At 43.9% G+C, this 12,247-nt stretch overlaps 1 protein-coding gene across 4 annotated transcripts in view; it reads left to right on the top strand.

Annotated features, from left to right (window-relative positions):
- PHLPP1 (PH domain and leucine rich repeat protein phosphatase 1) overlaps positions 1–12,247 on the top strand; it is a 164,314-nt gene that overhangs the window by 100,982 nt on the left and 51,085 nt on the right. For all 4 annotated transcript variants that reach the window (XR_014566282.1, XR_014566283.1, XR_014566284.1 and 1 more), the window contains exons 4-6: positions 2,017–2,183; positions 10,430–10,576; positions 11,310–11,540. Coding sequence is in view for 1 of the 4 variants with exons in the window: in XM_083747121.1 (XP_083603247.1) it covers positions 2,017–2,183; positions 10,430–10,576; positions 11,310–11,540 (545 nt within the window). In the remaining 3 variants the exon portion in view is untranslated. The remainder of the gene's footprint in view (positions 1–2,016; positions 2,184–10,429; positions 10,577–11,309; positions 11,541–12,247) is intronic.

The raw sequence follows: 12,247 nt of genomic DNA, 5'->3' as shown, positions 1-12,247 counted from the left end.
CCTCCCACCAGATGTCAAAGACAAAAACAACTTCCAGACTTTTAGAAGACATCGGAAGGCAGCCCTGTTTAGGGAAGCTTTTAATATTTGACAGACTATTGTATTTTAATACAGTGATACCTCAGGTTACATACACTTTGGGTTACAGACTCCGCTAACCTAGAAATAGTGCTTCAGGTTAAGAACTTTGCTTCAGGATGAGAATAGAAATCGTGCTGCAGCAGCACGGCGGCAGCAGGAGGCTAAAGTGGTGCTTCAGGTTAAGAACAGTTTCAGGTTAAGTACGGACCTCTGGAACGAATTAAGTACTTAACCTAAGGTACCACTGTATTTTGTTGGAAGCCGCCCAGAGTGGCTGGTGAAACCAGATGGGCGGGGTATAAAATAATAATAATAATAATAATAATAATTACTAGACAGACCTGAAGCAAGCCACCACCTCTCTTCTGAGACCCTCCTTTAAAGTGTGGGAATACTAAGGTTGACCTAATTCACACTGCTATCTGTTGTGAGAATTACCAGGATAAAGCATATAAAAGTGCTTGAAATACCCTATATTAGAGCCCAGTTTTCCTATGACCATGCCTCTCTAACTTGGGCAGCTTGGATTAAGTTTTCTCTGGAATCTTTGTTTTTCAAATAACCCAGTCAAACCCAGCCAGCCTCTCTCACTGCCAATGTTCAGCCATTAAGTTCTCCAGAGCAATGAACTCCTGCCTGTTTTCCCTGGGTACGGCTTGCAAAGCCATTAGTATTACTTCGCCTTTTCATTTCTGTCCAATTTAGATGATTCGTTTGATTATATTCTTAGCTGAGGTTTTAAAAAGCCGCCGCAGTAAAAACGTCAAGTGAGCAGCATGGCTTTATTTGGTGCTGGAATGAATAGCTGAAAGATCTGTATAACCTTGCAATGGGGGCAGGCATGGTGGGCTATCTTTTTCTGCCTTTCTTTCCTTTCCCCCCAGTCAGGACATACTCTGCTGACCTTCCCGAAATAGCCTTTTTCTCTGGATCAGTATTTGCATTATGCACAGAGAATGGAATCCTTGTATCCTAACTTGTAGGCGTCCAGCAATTAGTAAGTTCACCAGCTAGTATGTGAAGATTCTGTTATTTTGCCCTGAATATTCCCTCTTCACCAGGTTTCTCTTTCACCCTGAGAGACAGGCTAGAAATCTAAAATAATGATATTTGGGGGAAGGAAAGAAAAAGGGGGAAGTATACCTTTCCTGACTGCATTCTTCCTTCTCTGAGGTTTAAAGCAGGGTTTCCCTACCTGTAGGTCACATAGCCTGGGCAAGTGGGTCGTGGGCTTTATAAATAAACAGAATGGTTTTTTTTTTTTGAACCGATGTGATGTGCTCGTATGATGGACAACTCTTATAATATGCCAACAAATTTTTTTAACACTTTGTTGAAACTTGTAACCGAATATCAAAAAAGCCTGAGTCTTGCATCTTAACACTTGGGAAGTGCTCTCTGACCGATGGTGGCAGATCCAGTGATGGTTTGCCCCAAGGTGCTCATACAGGGAGTTCTTTTGAGTGATTCTTACAGCTTTGCCTCTGATGCACAGGCACTCTGACATCTTTCAACAAATTCCACATTAATAGGTGGAGTTGCGCAAATTTTTGCTTGAATGTGCATAGGCAAAATTGCAGCTAAAATGCAAGCGAAAATTGATGGGTCACAATAGTAAATAAATTTGGACTTGTGGGTTGCCATAACTAAAAGGTTGGGAGCCACTGGTTTAGAGGACTCTCCAGGCCCTGGGGGCATGTTTTTGCAAAATGTACTGTATTCGTGATGCGTGAATTGGGGTGACCAATTACTATATTCATGGGCTTACCACACACAGACTGACTGACTGACTCACTCACTCACTTACTCACATAAACAGGTATTCCATTAAGATATAGCAGATAACACTACAACAGGAAGTGCCCCAGGTCAAGCAAGAAGCCAAATGCTCGTGTTTCGTTGATTTTAATGTTGTGGTTCCTTGTTTCGTTGTAGATTGCATCGCAGCGAATAAGCTCAGTGGATCTCTCATGTTGCAGCCTGGAGGATCTCCCTGCCAACCTCTTCTATAGCCAGGACCTCACTCATCTCAATCTGAAGCAAAACTTCCTAAGGCTGAACCCTAGCCCATCCACAGCCAGGGGACTGAACGAGCTACAAAGGTACATTAACAACAGCTAAAACAAAAAAATAGTGTTCCCGTTTTTTCACTGTTGTCTAGATTAAATCAGCTCCTCAAAAGCTTCCAGCTTTGTTCCCTTTTGAGATTCTGCGGGACCTAGTTGGGCGTCCCCAACTGTCATTCAAAAGAGCCTTGCCCAGTTTTTACATAACATGATGGTGTCGTGGGAATTCACTGATGCAAGAGTATCTTAACAGTGGGTGCGTTCCTCTCTGGGTACAGGGCCTTGCCAAAAGTGGGTGGAGAATCTTCCCTAGAGGTGCTTGATTTCATCACTATTGCAAAGAAAATGACAAATTGTTGCTGGCCCACATAATCTTTTTTTTGTCCTAGCCGGCTTGGCTTATTGGTCATTTCTGGCAGTTTGCAAGAGAGAAAGAACCAACTCTCTTCCCATTTAAAAGGCTTGCTTCCCTGCTGGTCTCTTTCGAAGGCAGTTCTTCCATATCACAGTTTTTCCAGGAAATGGTTAGTTCCAAATCTGAGGGTACTATCAATAGTCCAATTTATACACCTAACACCCACCAACAAAATAATATAAAAGAGGAGCAGATGACTGAAGCAACCTGTCAAAACTCTGTTGAAACTTAACGTGTGCAGCATTTGGTTCAAATACTATACTTTGCCCTCTCTTGCCATCGTACAAGGAGACAACTGTTATACAGCTATGCATATTTGGTTGTGATGGATGGAGAGAGAGTTATTTGGTTAAAAGCATCAGCGACACATTGGGGCAGTGAAAAAGCGCCAACACCATGAGGGGATGTTGCCATTCCTCACACCCGCCTCCAAATGTCTCACCACTGGTTAAAAGAGAACATAAAGGGAAGAAGCCATTTCATAACATTGCTTGGGTTGGTGGCCAAAGAAAGTAAAAATGCTACGAAGAGTCGTGCTTTCATCCTTTGTCTGACTTGGAGATATTTACATGATGAGATGTCAGGAAGTCCAAAAACTGACCTGCATGTACCAAAATAATATATGCACCTGTGTTTATTCTGCATGCTTTATCTATAAGTGTGCAAGCCAGGTACTCAAATGTTCTGCTACTTACATTATACCTTATGTGATACAGCCACGAGCAAATCTCAGTTCAGCATAGGATGGATTTGTTTCAATTTTTTTTAAAAAAAGTTTCCTCTAATGGTGAAATTGGGTGGTTGGGTGTTGAAAGGATTAGAGGAAAAAGCCTTAGGTAATGAGAATGCTCCATGACTACCCAATAACTACAGAATGCTGAGGGTCCATTTGGGAAAAAGATCCGAAACTGGGTTGGGGAGGAGGAAGAATGAACTTGCCTCTTATTTGCTCAATATTACCTTAGAGGAGGGCAGGTCTGGCTTGCTGCTATCCTGAACAGCAGTACTTTGGTTGGGGATAAGTCGCAAGCCCATTTGATCTTATATCTCCTGCCACACCCCCACCGGTCGACTACAAGGTTCTTGCGGCCATTACCAGCAATTAAAACAAATAAAAATGACGGTAAAAAACTGGCAAGATTTCAAGCCAGAACAGCCACCAAACCAGCAGCTGCTCCATCAAACAAAACACCTTCATGAACAGAGACGTGCCTTTGGCCTCCCCAAATGTGACCCGGCAGAATTCCATTGGGAATTCTCAGTATAATTCCGAGTGATTCTCAGAACTATCGGTTTCCAGCGGCTTCATTCAACGATAACAGTCGTGTCTTGTCACTCGCTGGGTATCGGGTGCCGGTTTGTGCTGTGGCTGCTTATCAGCAAAAATTCCTTTCCCCTTTTTTCCAAGGAAGGGGTGTGTTGAGCAGTGTGTTCTGGCTGGAGTATGTAATCGGTCAGTGTATAAAATATCCCCCCAGGGCCGGCATTCTCTGGCCTTTCCCCTCATGCAGCCAGGAGAGAGCTTGCTTTGCTGTGATATTCACAGTTTAACTCTAAGACCATGTGTCTTCCCTGTACGTGCGGCGGAACCCTCCTGTGAAATGTACACTGGGGAGCTTATCGCCCCAGTATGTGCTTGACAGCATTTCCGAGAACCAGTTTGCATCAAAACCATAAAAGGATGTCTGCCATCTGAAATCCTGAAGGACCACTGGCAGTTGGTGTAGAGTAGAAAATACTGACCTAAAGGTACCAGTGTCTGCCTCAATATAGGCAGTTCATATTCGGTTCATATTATTTGCATTAATAAAGTCCCTCTTGAATCTGCCCATTCTCTCTTATCTTTTAGACTCTCCTTGTGGAGAGCACAAAAGTTCTATTATCTGTTGAGCAAAACACTTGCGATTTGGACGCGCTCCTGGTTTGATCTCTCATCTGCGGCCATTTGTCTGCTTTGAAAAGAAAGCAATTAGGCCTTTGTTGCTGTGCGTGAGGTACATTATATCCCTTGGGCATTATCTCTGGGTAAGCATAACCCTGCTGTAATGGGGAAAATCTCACTCAGGTTAATATGCAGTGTAGCAGCGGCCTGTGCCGCGAGAGCCCGATAGGGAGCCCATGTTGAAATATCAAGAGTAGAATGGATTGTGGCGCCTGTATCCTTCAATCACGCAAGCAAGATTGAGCTGAGATTTTCCATTTGGCAAGGTGGATGATCCGCTCAAAAACATTCTACATGTCTTAAAACATGGTGTGATTGCGTGAATGCCTTGGTGCAAGGCGCAAAGTAAAATGTTAGCCAAACTTTATGGCATATTTTGCAAAGTGGAGAAGCTGTTGCGGGCACCACAAACACTGCAGCCATGCACACATTGCAAATGGAGCATGCTTCTTTCAAGTCTAATTCCAACAAGGGGCGGGTTCTGTGAGCACTAGAGAAGGCATCAGAGGACACATGTGGGCTTACAGTCATCGCACTGACAATCCTTGGATTAGCAAGTTTCACCCGCCACACCGAACTCTTTTTTAGTAGAACATTCCAAATGGAAAGTTTACAGGGAAGGCAGGCTATGGAGACAAGTTAGCCTCTAATTTTGAGGGAAGCGTGCTTTTTAAACAACACAATTAACTTCCCGTGGAACTTTTCCATGGAGAATTAGTGTGGCCTTGTAATTTTGTCTCTCAACCCATGTCACAAATTGAACTTGCCCGCTGGCCTCTCCTTGTTGAGAGTCTGTTCGTAGCACTATACTGTGTGAGAACCACCTTTATGGTTAGCTGCATGTGTGGCCCACAGTAAGGACCACCAGCAAGCTATTAGCAGTTGACCGTATGCATGGTGATGGGCGAAGGTCCACCAGACCATTCAGTCTTCTGATTCCTTCAAGAAGCAAATGGAAGCCCTTGACCAATCCATTTTAGTGACTTATTGAGACATAACAATAGCACTTTTCTTTTTGCATGACTCAAAATTGAATGTCTTGGCTGTTCTGTATTTGCTGGTCAGAATGGCTGGAAAAACCTAAAATATCAGGTTTTTTCATTGTAGTTCACAGGGAACTCCCCAAGTACTACAATGAAAAAAACCCTGATAAGCCTTACACAGTTGATTCATCTAGCTCACCGAATTTCGGCAGCTCTCCAGCATTTCAGAGAGCAGATACAGGTGTCTCTCTGCCTGCAAGAGTTTGAGTCGCACATGACCGTATATTGCGCAACGCCGGGAAATAAATTAAATAATCCGATTTAAACTGCCGAAAGGCGCAAAGAGGACCTGAAAAGTGCAAAAGGGTACAAAAGAGCAGGAAAACGGCCAGCAGTCCCAGGAGCCTTTGCAACTGCGATCCCATGAGCCTTTGCACTGACCTTTGAGGCCTGTGGGTAGTTGGAGTTTTTGAGAAAGGAGGTTTGGAGGGAGCGGTTGTGGGTTTTCAGAGGTTTAGAGGAGTATTTACAGGCTTTTTAGATGGTGTTCCCAGTGGCGTAGCGTGAGGGATGCAGGGGGGGGCCAGCCGCACCAGGCGCAACATCTGGGGGTTAGGGAAATCCACGGGTTAGGGGGCGCAAATCCACGGGTTAGGGGGCGCAAATCCATGGGTTAGGGGGCGCAAATTACTTGCCTTGCCCCGGGTGCTGATAACCCACGCTACGCCACTGGGTGTTCCTCACTATGCACTGTTTCACATACACACATGGTACCCAGGAACGTAAACCCCCCCCCCATAAGTGGGGAGACATTCATTTTTATGAATCTGGGGACGTTTTGAGTGCAAAGCAGATGTTCTACCACTGAGCCTACAGCTTTGTCTAAATTTTGTTCATTAAGAAACTTGGGAAGCTCATATTGTGGCTGTAAAGAAGTTTCTTACAACGAACGGAGTCCTCACTCCCTTTTCTTTTTAACTTACCCTCACTTTTTACATGTGAAGACACTGACATGTTGGCAATATAAATTTAGAAGCTTCATAAACGCTGGTCGTTGTTCAGCGGTATCTTGGGTGATTCTTTTGTATCGGAAAACAGAGGAATGAATAAATCTCAGTTTACGACTATGCAGCTCACATGGTAGCTATACTGCCATGCTTCATGGGCACCCCATGCAGTTGGCTTGAGATTTAGAGCAGAGTTGTGGAGGAATTCCATTACAGGCCCTTTTATGGTTCAAAAAAGAAATGTGTGTTTGTGATGAAAAGAGCAATCCTATTGTAACAGCTCTTCTTTCAGGTTGGGGAAAGGTGAAAGATAAAAATTTCTCCAGATAAACTTGACACTGGAAATTTTTAGCACGTGAGGGAGGCATGAATTCAGTGTGGTAGAATAGAAGACGCCACTGCCTGGGTGGGGTGGACAACTCATGTGTGGGAGTTGAACAGACCTACTTTATTACCCTTCTTTGAAATGAGACAATGCTTCGGCCAATGAATAAGACCTTATGAAGTGAATCGCGAGCTAACAAATCTGTAAAAAAAGAATCCTCAGTGCAGTTCACACAATGAAGGGATTACTCCCAAAATCTTGAGGGCATCTTGTTTATGAGCAGGTATGAGAGAGATGAAAGAAAGATGGAACTTAGATTTGGCTTAAGAACAGCTTAGTTTGGCTTAAGAACAGCTTAGTTTATGAACAACTTGGATTAAGAACGCTGCAAACCCGGAAGTAGGTGTTTTGGTTTGTGAATTTTGCCTTGGAAGTAGAACATGTTCCACTTCCTGATGAGCGTGTTCCATTTGTAAATTGAGTCACCCACTGATATGGGAAAGCACACCTTGGTTTAAGAATGCTTTGGTTTAAGAATGGACTTACAAATAGTGTTTGGGTAGGCAGGGTCACAGCTAAACTTTTGCATATTTGTAACAACATGCACTAATATTTTCTGTTTAGATATTTTTACTATAACAAAAAAAAAAAACTGTGGAAAAAAATGATTGGAGTGTCAGTGTTTGTCATCAAGGAATGGCAACCTATTTAGCTTTGGTTTCCTCATTTGTTTGACCTTCTCACCACAACAAATGACATCAGTAAAGATAGGAGTTCAGCATTCAGTACCAACCAGACAGTTCTCTCTTTATATAATGGCTAATTCTAGTGTTTTCTAAATTCTATAGCTTCGACATTTTGTGAGTCCTAGAGGTTCTCAGGACCATTTTGGGAATTCTTTATTTTTTAAGAAAATGCCCCTTGTTTCCTGACTAATAAGCAGTGGCTGATCTAAGCAGTTATGCCTGAGCTGGACTTTGTGGATCAGCTCAGTTACCAATGCTGAGCTCCATTCTTTCCAAGGAATTTCTTGCCCTAGTTCTGTTGGTGGTGGGTGGGGAGGAAGGATGCTATCCTTGGGGGAGTCCTCTGACTGCAGGTGCTTTTGGGATGTGGTACTTGATGCTTCAAACCTAGCCACCATCTTAAAAAGCAGAGACATCACCTTGCCAATGAAGGTCCGTATAGTTAAAGCTATGGTTTTCCCAGTAGTGATGTATGGAATTGAGAGCTGGACCATAAAGAAGGCTGATCGCCAAAGAATTGAAGCTTTTGAATTATGGTGCTGGAGGAGACTCTTGAGAGGCCCATGGACTGCAAGAAGATCAAACCTATCCATTCTTAAAGAAATCAGCCCTGAGTGCTCACTGGAAGGACAGATCCCGAAGCTGAGGCTCCAGTACTTTGGCCACCTCATGAGAAGAGAAGACTCCCTGGAAAAGACCCTGATGTTGGGGAAGATTGAGGACACAAGGAGAAGGGGACGGCAGAGGACGAGATGGTTGGACAGTGTTCTTGAAGCTACCAGCATGAGTTTGACCAAACTGCGGGAGGCAGTGGAAGACAGGAGTGCCTGGCGTGCTCTGGTCCATGGGGTCACGAAGAGTCGGACACAACTAAACAACAACAACAACAACTTGATGCTTGATGGATACTGTGATTGCCTCTGTTCCAATGGGTGTGTATATTCCATGACTCTCCTTCACTCCCATCATGCACCGGGAGGAGATTGAATGAAGGGAAAACAAAGCCCTCTGGTGAACTTCGTCAGGAAAAGAGTTTCCTCTCATCCATCTGAAGCTGACACAGATCTTTGCATTCAGCCCTTTAGCTGGTTGCCTTCAGGCACACACACCCTACTCCCTGTTGTTAGGCAACCTGAACAATGTGGCTGCACATGCAGTCTTGGTAACTTGGATTGTCCCCTTTCTTCCTTGAGTAATCACTTCACGTTTTTCCCCCTCCCCTTTTTTCTTGCAATCAAGATGGGCCTAAGTTCAGGGGCAAGTTCTGCTTTGCGGATGCTGAGATTACCAAGGAGGAATTAAAGAATAATTTCCCCTTTCCAAAGGAAGCCTTAAAAAAAAAAACCCCTTATGGAATTAGTTTGCTTTTTTAAAGAGCAGTTACCCAGGGTGAGAGAAGTCTAATTAAGGTGCTAAGAAACTGCTTTCTGACAAGTGCTGCTAATTGAAAACTTAACAGTGATTCACTTGCTGGCTTTACTGAAATTCGAAAGCTTCTGGTGAGGATTTTCTGTCTGATTGTAAAGTCATGACAGACAAACAGAGTGAAGCGATGCAGTGCATATTTTCTGTTCGAAAAGCCCTTAAATCCACACACCTCCAATGGGACTTATAATTTAGTACAATTGGTTTACATTGGGGTGTGTCTGTGTGTGTGTAGGGATTTTCAAGACTATGGTTGTGCTGCAGATCGTGGAATATTTCTCAGATTGCAGAACCTGCCACTACATGCTGACAAACTGAGATTGCATTTTTAAAATAGAATGGGTTTCTAGCTCTCATGATTGCAGACGGAAACTTGGGAAAATTTTGAACAGGTTTTTAGCAAAACTTTGGGATAAATGAAGCATAGGGCATTAAAACAAAAGCTTGTAAATGCCACTTTCTGGTGATTAAAAATCAACGCCATGTGACCAGCTATTCAACCTTTCACAGATGGGAAGATGGCTGCTTTCTTGGTTTTAGGCGCTTGTTTACAGTGCCGCGAGAATCTTAGCTGTTTTTGCTGCAGCAGGGGCAACACAGCTGCCATTTTCAGAAAAGGTGTTTGTGTGTGTAGCTTGTTTGCTGATAAAACAAAAATTATTGAGGGCTGATAACTTTCCAGAACATTTTGGAACTTGGGGTGGTAAATACAAATGGTAACTTATCATGGTATATATTGAAATAAATAGCACCTTTGTAGTCCTTTAAGGGTACTTCTATATGGCTGAATTGCAGGAAAGTAGGATTTATAATAAACACCAGGAGAAATTTCTGTCCTTAAAAAAAAAAATAATCATTTCGACTCAGAGATGTGTTGCCTTAGGTGTCTGTACATACAGTCAAGGAAGTCTTTGTCAAGGTTGCTCCAAGTGTTCGTCCTTTCCCAGTTAAGAGAATAATAATTGGGGGGAAATAATTCTGAATTTGTGTCTCTCCAGTTTTGCACCAGCTATACTACTGGCATGATCAATGGCTGCTGATGCAAGATAGGCACAGAGATTTAAATAACCGCATTTAAAATTCTGCAAGCTTGCCTACTTTGTATGACATATTTGAGCTGCGACTGATTTTCTAATTGTAAACGCCTGGGGTTTTAAGGACACTATTGCAAACCCCTTGATCACCCCCAACTATATTTTCCCCTCCTAAGTCTTTTGTCATTGAGGAAACACATTGGTAGAGAATACCATTAATACTGATTCAGCATCTTATTGCTACTTGTTTTCTTAGCGCTGCTGAAAATAAATTTATGTGGCTTAAGCAGCCGCTTGGTGACAGTCTATGGGTAGTTCACTTCTTCTGCATAACACTGCCTTAATGTAATTTATTGTTTCGTTTTACTCCTTCTCTCCTCTCTCCCCACCCCACCCCAATCGTAGGTTCAGCAAGCTGAGGAGCCTTAACCTTTCCAACAATCATTTAGGAGAGTTCCCATTGGCAGTCTGCAGCATTCCAACCTTGACTGAGCTCAACGTGTCCTGCAATGCACTCAGAAGTATTCCAGCAGCCGTCGGTGATATGAACAAGTAGGTACAGATGGCCAAGGGCAGCATGAACCCTGAGTGCACCGACTCCTCCCAGAGGGTTAGCCTGGGTCAGTAATGCCTGAGTCATGGCAAAAGTGTGTGCTAAACGTCTAAGCACAACTAAATCTGTAACGGCCAGCAAAAGTGCCGGTGTATGATTCACTTCTTCACATACTTAAGCTGTGAAAAACTCTTATATACTAGCACCTTCACTGGGGTCCAGAATATGGCAGCATTATTATTATTATTATTAAATTGATTGATTGATTGTGCTCCATCCATCTGACTCAATTGCCCTAGCCACTCTGGGTGGCTTCCAACAGGATATACAAAAACACAACAGAGCATCGCACATGAAAAGTTTCCCGACATAGGACTACCTTCAGATGTCTTCTAAAAGTTGTGTCGTCGTTTATCAGTTTGACATCTGATGGGAGGGCATTCCACAGGGCGGGTGCCACTACCAGGAAGGCCCTCTGTCTGGTTCCCTGTAACCTAAGGTTACCAGATTTTTTCCAATGAATCCGGGGACACTTTTCAACTTCAATAGGAATGGTAGGATTTTGTCAGGGGACTGATTTGTAAATCCAGGGTGACCTTACTGTAACCTCACTTCTCACAACAGGGGAACTGCCAGAAGATCCTTTGGAGTTGCTGCAATACATGTTTATAAAGAGTTGTTTTGTGGGTTTTTTTAATGTTGCTTTTGACAACCCCATCTTCTCTTCAATAGCTTACAGACCTTCTTGTTGGATGGGAACTTCCTCCAGAGCCTTCCTGCTGAGTTGGAAAGGATGCCCCAGCTTAACTATCTGGGTCTTTCTTTCAATGAGTTCAGCGGCATTCCCGAGGTGTTGGAGAAGCTGTCTGCCATGGACAAACTCTGTATGTCTGGAAACTGCATGGAAACGTTCTGTTTGCAGGCGCTGAACAGAATGCCACACATCAAACATGTAGATCTAAGGTACGTAACCTTGCGAGAGAACGGGTGAAACTCAAGAGTGAAGATGGCTGTCCACATCATTTCAAGATATTGGCTATGACTGGTCATAAATTTCATATGCAGATGCTGAACTTGCGAGCAAGGGCATTCAGTTCTAGGGGTGATGTTTGTTAAACATCTCTGCTTCTTTTTCACGCAAGCAATCAAATTAAGAGTGACTTCCTCTACAGTAAATGCAGGTTTGGCAGTGTTTAGTTGTCATATTACAGTGGTGCCTCGCAAGACGAAATTAATTCGTTCCGCAAGTCTTTTCGTCTTGCGAGTTTTTCGTCTTGCGAAGCACGGTTTCCCATAGGAATGCATTGAAAATCAATCAATGCGTTCCTATGGAAACCGCCTTCAGACCAGGTCCGGGGACAGTCTGTCCCCCCACCTCTTCTGAAGGCCGGCGGGGGACGAAAGTCTTTGCTCCCCCCCCCCCGCCTGCCTTCCCGGGAGAGCGGAGACTTCTTCGCTGTCCCGGGGTGATCTTAAAATGCTGGCGGGCGGCAGCGAAGCCTTCGCTGCCGTCCCCCAGCATTTTAAAAGCCCCCGGGACAGCGGAGACTTCTCCGCTGTCCCGGGGCGATTTTAAAATGCTGGCGGGCGGCAGCGAAACCTTCGCTGCCGCCCGCCAGCATTTTAAAAACCCCAGGACAGCAGAGGACTTCTCCGCTGTCCGGGGCAAT

The sequence above is a fragment of the Podarcis gaigeae genome (assembly GCF_964106915.1).
Source record: "Podarcis gaigeae genome assembly, chromosome: 7".
NCBI lineage: Eukaryota > Metazoa > Chordata > Lepidosauria > Squamata > Lacertidae > Podarcis > Podarcis gaigeae.
The sequence above is the reverse complement of the archived record's forward strand: the minus strand, read 5'-3'. Positions and strand labels throughout refer to the sequence as shown.